Source organism: Hipposideros armiger, unplaced genomic scaffold (assembly GCF_001890085.2).
Source record: "Hipposideros armiger isolate ML-2016 unplaced genomic scaffold, ASM189008v1 scaffold_1153, whole genome shotgun sequence".
NCBI classification, from domain to species: domain Eukaryota; kingdom Metazoa; phylum Chordata; class Mammalia; order Chiroptera; family Hipposideridae; genus Hipposideros; species Hipposideros armiger.
The window spans coordinates 1-7,340 of record NW_017732503.1 but is presented as its reverse complement, the minus strand read 5'-3'; the positions used below and the strand labels follow the sequence as shown (position 1 = coordinate 7,340).

Below are 7,340 nucleotides of genomic sequence, written 5' to 3'. Positions count from 1 at the left end.
TGGAAAAAAAAAGAAAAAAGACATTTATCAAGCTCAGTAGTCGTAAGCAGAGAACCAATTTGGGGCTTTGTTGATGACTATTTTATTATAATGAAATATCAATCTTTATATCTGATAATATTTTTAAAGTGTTTCTGATACTAATATAGACTCATTGGCTTTCCTAGGATTAGTGTTTATAATGAATACCTTTTTCATCATTTCATTATCACTGCATGTCTTTATCTTAACAGTGTGTCTCTTACAAACAGCATTGAGTTGTATCTCCTTTTAAATGCAGATTTAATTGAAGTGTTGAATATATCTTACATTTAACATAATTATGTGGAATATTATTGGGTTTAAGTGTATCATTTATATTTTTCCCCATTTTCCCCTTCTATTCTTTATCTCTTTATTTGGAAATTGAGGTTTTGTGGGGGGTTTTTTGTTTATATGTTTGTTTTTATATTCCATTTTATTATCCTTATTGCTATTTAGTTTCACCATTTTGTGTTACTTTTAAGTGGTTATTCTAGATTACAATATGCATAATTAATTCATCACACTTCACCATTACACAACTTCATGAAATAGCTAATCTTCTAATAGTATAATTCTATTTACTCCTGTTTTTTGTGTCATATTTTATATCTCCATATATTATAATCTGACAATACAGAGGATGCCAAAAACGTGTATACACATTTTAAGAAAGGAAAAAACTGGATTAAAATTGTAATAATATATACTGATAACAAAAGATGAATACAAGCCATGTGTATACATTTTTTTGGCACCCCAGTGTATTGCTCTGTTTGCTTCATATAGCTAATTTGTCTTTTAAAGAAATTTAAAATGAAATTGTTTTATATTTCCCTTGATATTTACCCTGCACTAACTATTCCTTTCTGCTGATCTTGATTTTTCTCTGTGATTATTTCCTTTAAGTCTGAAGAACTTTTAATATTTCTTATAGTGTAGGATCAGTTTTTTCAGCTTTGGTTTGTCTGGAAATGCCTTTGTTTTATGTTTATTTTTAAGGAATATTTTTGATGGGTATAGGTGTCTAGATTGCCAGTTTTTATGTTTTTTTCCTTTCAGCTCTTAAAACATGACATTTCACTGCCTTTATCTTTTTACTTTGGTTTTCAGCAGTTTGACCTATGTAGGATTTTCCGTCTATTATCCTGCTTGGGGATTCATTGTGTTGGATTAATGTCTTTCAACTGTCTTTAAAAATTCTCATCTAATATTCCTTTCAACAATTCTACTCCACTCTTATTCTTTCTTTCCTTTCAGACTGCAAATGCATGTATGTCAGACCATTTGGAATTCTGCCATAGAGGTCTGTGGCTCAGGGTTTGTTTTTTATAATATTATTGGTATTTTCACTCTGTGCTTTATTTTGGGTAGTTTTTATTGTCCCATCTCTGGGTTTACTATTGTTTTCTATTGTGTCCAGTTAACCATTAAGTACCTCCAATGAGTTAATCATTCCAGATATTATACTCACCAGTTTTACTACAATTTCTACTTGCTGTCTTTTTAGAGTTTTTATTACTCTACTGAAATTCTCCATCTTTTCACCGTTTTGTACATTTTCCCTTAAACTTTTTAGCATATTTGTAATAGTTATTTTTAAGTCCTCATCTGTTAATTCCAACCATTTATTTATGTGTTATTCTCTTTTTATTCTTATAGGTCACATTTTTCCTGCTTTTTTGATTGTCTTAATTTTTCATTGTGTTTAGAAGAATACAGAAGCTGAAGTCAATAATATTTATCCTCAGAAAGCCTTACCCTTTCTTCTGTCAGGCAGCTAAGGGGACTAGGCCAGATATCTGTTCTAATCAGGAGTTGGATCTCACGTTTGATTTCCTCTTGGTGGTGAGATCCGGCCCAGCAGCAGTTTATGCATGGGATCATTGCATGTGAGTTTGCAAGATGTCTCCCTGCGTCCCACCCGGGTGCTAGCTTCTTTCACACCAGTGCTTGCTAAGCAAAAATATCATAGAGGAGAGTCCGCTGGCAGTGAGGGTGAGCTGTTTCTCCATTTGCCAACCTGCTACACCAGCCAGCGACTGGCTGATAAAAGTTTGGCTCATTTCTCCTTATCCCAGCAAAGTATCTTTACCAAGAGTAGACTAGCTATTCTGACTGTTCATTGCCCCTGTGGTGAAAGCCTTTCACTGAACCTCGAAGGGCTCATCTCTCTGGAATTTCATTCATTTAGACTTGTGTCCAGATCGCTTCAATATCTTTTATGACAGATAAGATTTTTAAATTTATTGTTTTCTCAGTGTTACAGTGGAACTGATTTTTTTTTCTTTTCATTATATTGTGTGTGTGTGTGTGTGTGTGTGTGTGTGTGTGTGTGTGTGTCCTTTTGCATCCTATCCAAAAGTGGAGCCTCCTATTGCTAATTTAAAACTTTGGTTTCATCTTTAATGGCCTGTTTTTAAGTTTCTCATTCCCTCCCACCACCACTACCACCCTGCCCTTTGGCAACCATCAGCTTATTCTCTATATCTGTGTGTCTGTTTCTGTTTTGTTTTGCTTTTTTTTTTTTTTTAGATTCCACATATAACTGAAATCATATGGTATTTGTCTTTCTCTGTCTGACTTGTTTTGAAACTGGAAACTCCTTTCAATAATTTAATTTTTTGGTTTCATCTTTAGTGACCTTAAATCCCATTTTTAAAACAAAAAAAAATTTAAGCTGTTTGTTTTTCATTTAATACCAGGTCCTTCTAGGTTAATTTGGAATAAAGCTCCACCTAAATAATTAGAAGTAAAACCTGGCGAAGGATCTGTTTTTCTCGCTCACTTTTTCATTAATTCAGGCATTTATTCAATCAGCAAACACTGATGTAACCTAGCAGCACAGTACAGAGTGCGTGCTCTGCTTTGTGCGGGGCACACACAGATGAATAACACAATTGCGATCACAAGTTAGTGGCTTATGTACAATTTTAAGTGTACTCACAACTGTCTTCCCTTAGCAGCCACAGAGATACCCTGGAATAGACTATGGGCCTTTTGTATTGTGACATTTTATAATTTACTTAGTTGCCTTTGTGTAATAAACTTAAAAACTTCTGATGGGGCAGTTAGGATTTGGTTGCTGAAAAAAGAATATGTTTGCAAAATACTTGGTAATGTGTAGATCACAGAGAGCTAGTTCCTCATTATTCACTTATTATTGGTACCTGTTAATTATGTTCTTGGTTAGTTTCCTGTTGCTGATGTAACATATTACTACAAACCTAGCAGCTTAAAATAACACATCTTTATTATTTTACAGTTGTGGAAGTCAGAAATTCAGAATCAGTGCTACTGGGCTAAAGGCAAGGTGTCGGCAGGGCTGGTCCCTCTGGAGACGCTGAAGGAGAGTCCGTCCCCTTGCCCCTACCAGCTTCTAGGGCTGTCCTCAGTCCTCGCTCATGGGTCTGTGTTGCCTTTTTGCCTCTCCTTTCCTCTGTGGCCATATCACCTTNTTGTTGCTCTTTTTTTATCTACTTTTAGGGGCTCTGTTTTTTTGTTCTTGCTTTAGAAAAAAGTTTTGGGTAAAAATTAGATTGTTGCTCTTTTTCTTACCTACTTTAGGGGCTCTGTTATTTTTGCTCTTGCTTTACAAATAGTTTTGCAGGATGAGAAAGCAAATGAGGGTAATTGATGAAAGGAGCAAAAGCTAAGCTACTAAAAAAAATTGCTAGATGTTAAATAAAAATCACATTCCCTAAATCTTCTGCTCATTCAGTTATGGATATTGAGCTCTAGCTGTTTGCTTTTATCTAAAAATTTTATTAAGATCTTAAAGGTTTAATAATTGAGGGAATAGCCTACCTCACAAAGCAATGTTAACATTCCCACCTATCTTTATTATTTTTTATTTGAAAAGACATTTATAGAAAAATGTTTTAAAGTTGTTTTAAAACTATTACCATTATAATCCTTGAACATCACATTTTGTTTTCAGTTTTTTTACATTACAATCCTCATTTGTAGCTGTATTACATAGTAGTATCATAGTACATATTCATTTTCTTTTAGATAGTTTTCATAACTTCTTGTAGTTTGTCATTTAATAAATATTCATATAACTATGATTTTTAATAACTACATTAAAATGTACTATAATTTTTAAGGCATTCCTTAATTTGGGGCACTTAGGTTGTTTCCATGTTTTTGCTCTTATAAGTAATATTGCTCTGAGCATCTTCCTTCATTTATCTTTTTTATTCTGTTGAATTATTTCCTTAGGATAAATTCCTGACTGGCATCAATAGGATAAAGAGTATGAGCATTTTTATAGATCATTATATGTATTACCATGTTATTTTTCCAAATTGTTATAAAAATACATAGAGTAACCAATAATGAATGAGGGTACTGGAACCAGGGCTCGGCATTGTCATTTAGAGAAAAAAATTATTTTAGTGGATAAAAAACCAGTATATCATGGTTATGTTAATTTTAATGTCTTTAATTAGCCACCAGATTTTTTTAAAGGTTTTCATTCATCAATATAAATTACTGTCAAGTATTTTGCCTTGCTCTTCAGCTGCTGTCTTAGGCAGCTGATCACTTGGTCAGGAGATGCACACACATTGTCATGACCCCGTTGTTGGTATGGTGACATGGGTCTCTTCCCGCCTCGTGTGTCCCTTCCCTCCTCCTCATCTGCATGTTCCTTCTTACTCTGGGATGCAGGTGTGCTCTGCACTTAGCCAGACACATTTCTTTCAGGCACCTTCCCTCCTACAACTGAGCCATTCTCTCCCGCTGCACCTTTCTTTTTGTGATCTATTAATGTTTTTATTATTTATCTTTTAATGAAATCATTCGATGAGGCTCACACTTCTCCATAGCTTCTACTATCACACGTTTGTCCTTGTTATTCGTAAGTGATACATGGCTAAGGTGGCAGTACCTGGCCAGAAACTGGTCCTCGCTGCAGTGTTTTATCTGCCTCAGCCCTGCACCATGTTTCCAGAGTCAGCGCCTAAGCCTTGCTCTGCTGTGTCTCCACGCTGCACTACTGAAGAGTTCCCTTCAGTCTGGAATGTCCTTTCCCTTTCTCCACATTTTGGATCCGTATAGTTTTCTTTTGCTGGGTAACAAGTTGATCTTATACTCAATGGCTTAAAACATCACAAATTTAGTATGTCACAGTTCCCTTGCATCAGGAGTCCGGGTACAGATCAACTGGGTCCCTGGCTCAGGGTCTCAACAGGTGGAAACAAAGGTGTCAGGAGGGCTAAGTTCTCATCTAGAGCTCAGGGTCCTCTTCTGAGCTTCAGGCTATTAAGAGAATTCATTTCCTTCTGATTGTGGGAGTGAGGTTCCCATTTTCTTGTTGACTGCGGGGGTCTTGCTCATCCCCTTGCGGCCTCCCTCATGTCCTAGCCACGTCAGCGCACTTATAGTGAGCAGGGGAATCTCTCTAGTTTACATAAAGTAACCTAATCACAGGAGTGAAATCCCATGTACTCACAGATCCCACCACACTGCAAGGCAGGGAGTTACACAGGGCACGTGCACGAGGGCTAGGAATCTGGAGGCCATCTCAGCCTGCCCAGGATCCTACTCGTTCTTTAGAAATTATTTATCTTCCTTTCATGAGCTCTCCATAAGCTTTTCCAACAGTATGAACTGCTCTCTCACCTTCCTCATACAGCGGTTTATGTCTTCTGTCTTACTCCGCCTCGTGTAAGTGAGATAAGCATTCCGTGTGCACGGCCTTGCCGCAGTCTGAACACTTTCCCTTTGGAGTGAGTGGTGGTAGACATGCACTTTACCTTGGCAAGCTCACTCTGTGCTGTTGTGGTAGCTCTTCTGAGTAAGAGTTGTATTTTAATGTCATTTTTAATTTAATGTATTTTAATGACAGTTCTCGAAGGCCTGACATGCATTATCTGAATGTTAACGGTTCACCATGGCATGTTTTGAACACATTTGCCTACTTAGTAAGCCACTTAAGGACTTTTTAACCCCAACGTGGTAGGCTCAATGTTTGAATCAGGACAAACAAGGATCACAGAAAAATCTTATCTCAGAGGCAGGAGCTAGGGCTTAGAAGAGCCTGGTATGTAATCAGAAAGGAAAGACAGTATTAGAGACAGAGTGACTCCAGAGTGGCACAGTGAGGGAAGTAAGGGCTGTGGGCAGGAGGAAAACTCTCAGATTCGAGGAGGCAGCCTCTAGATGTCTCCACGGCCCATCCCCAGTGCCCTGCCACTGGTAGGCACTCCCCCAATGTTGTCCGTGAGTTACCAGGAAGTGGTATGTACCTGTGAAGTCTTTATGGTTTGAAATCAGTTGTTTGGTTTTGTTTCTTAATTGTAGCTGGTGCCCAAGATAGGATCGGCTGGGCCTTCGGCCTGGGACTGGAAAGACTGGCCATGATTCTCTACGACATCCCGGATATCCGTCTCTTCTGGAGCGAGGACGAGCGCTTCCTGAAGCAGTTCCGCTTGTCCGATGTCAACCAGAAGGTGACATTTCAGGTATGATGACTTGTAAGAATCAAGCCAATCATAATGAAATTGGTTTTCAAGAACTGAGAGGGTAATGTACTTGAAAAGAAATCTATCGAATTTAAAAATAACATGCATGTGAAAAGAGAGTTCTATACATGCACAGGAGTTCATAAACCTTCAGAAATTGTATGTGAAAAAAAGACATCAGAGAAACCTCTTGTGGCGAGCATCCTGGAGAGAAATTAATAAGCCTCGGTAAGCGGCTCTGGTGGCCGTCTTTGTTCGTGCCTTAGGGATGGGCGGAGAGTTTCCCCTGTGGGAGGAAGGATGAAGCATGGGGTTGGGCAGGGTTTTTAGAAACGGGGCTCCGCGCGTATTCCGCCATGTGGACTTCTGCAATTCCGGGATGGGCCCCTGGATTGTGTTTGTGGTCTCCTTTAACCTTGTCCGCAGAGAGTCCGGGGGCCATTGCCCCCAAGTTCCAGCGTTTCTCGCCGCCTACTGCTCCTGCGCCATATACTGGGCTTTCAGCCTTTGGGCTCTCCGCGGCCTCTGTTTCTAAAACATTCATCTGATCACATTTGTGGCATCTTCTTTAATGATTTCTTTAAACTTGAAAACCTGGAGCTCCTTTTGCAAATTGAATTCTATACAGGATCTCAGCTAAAAAGGATGAAATAACTACTGTAAAAGTTAGACTCGATGAATTCGGACTTGAAATGGGATTAGATGAAGGTGCAATGTTTATCACTTTATTTCAGTATTTTGCTTTAGTGTACAGGATTGAGAGTATCTTGGTTTGCATAGACTAGTGTTTGCAGATGGTTAACTTTTTCAGCTTTCTCAGGATGCAATCTCGTTATACTTTTCAATTAA

The 7,340-nt window shown here is 38.1% G+C and overlaps 1 protein-coding gene across 4 annotated transcripts in view; it reads left to right on the top strand.

The window, feature by feature from the left end:
* Positions 1-6,512, top strand: part of FARS2 (phenylalanyl-tRNA synthetase 2, mitochondrial) — a 323,981-nt gene extending 317,469 nt beyond the window's left edge. For all 4 annotated transcript variants that reach the window (XM_019632556.1, XM_019632559.1, XM_019632557.1 and 1 more), the window contains one exon: positions 6,331-6,512. In XM_019632556.1, coding sequence (XP_019488101.1) covers positions 6,331-6,497 — 167 coding nt within the window. In that variant the 3' untranslated portion in view covers positions 6,498-6,512. The remainder of the gene's footprint in view (positions 1-6,330) is intronic.
* The last annotated feature ends 828 nt before the right edge of the window (positions 6,513-7,340 follow it).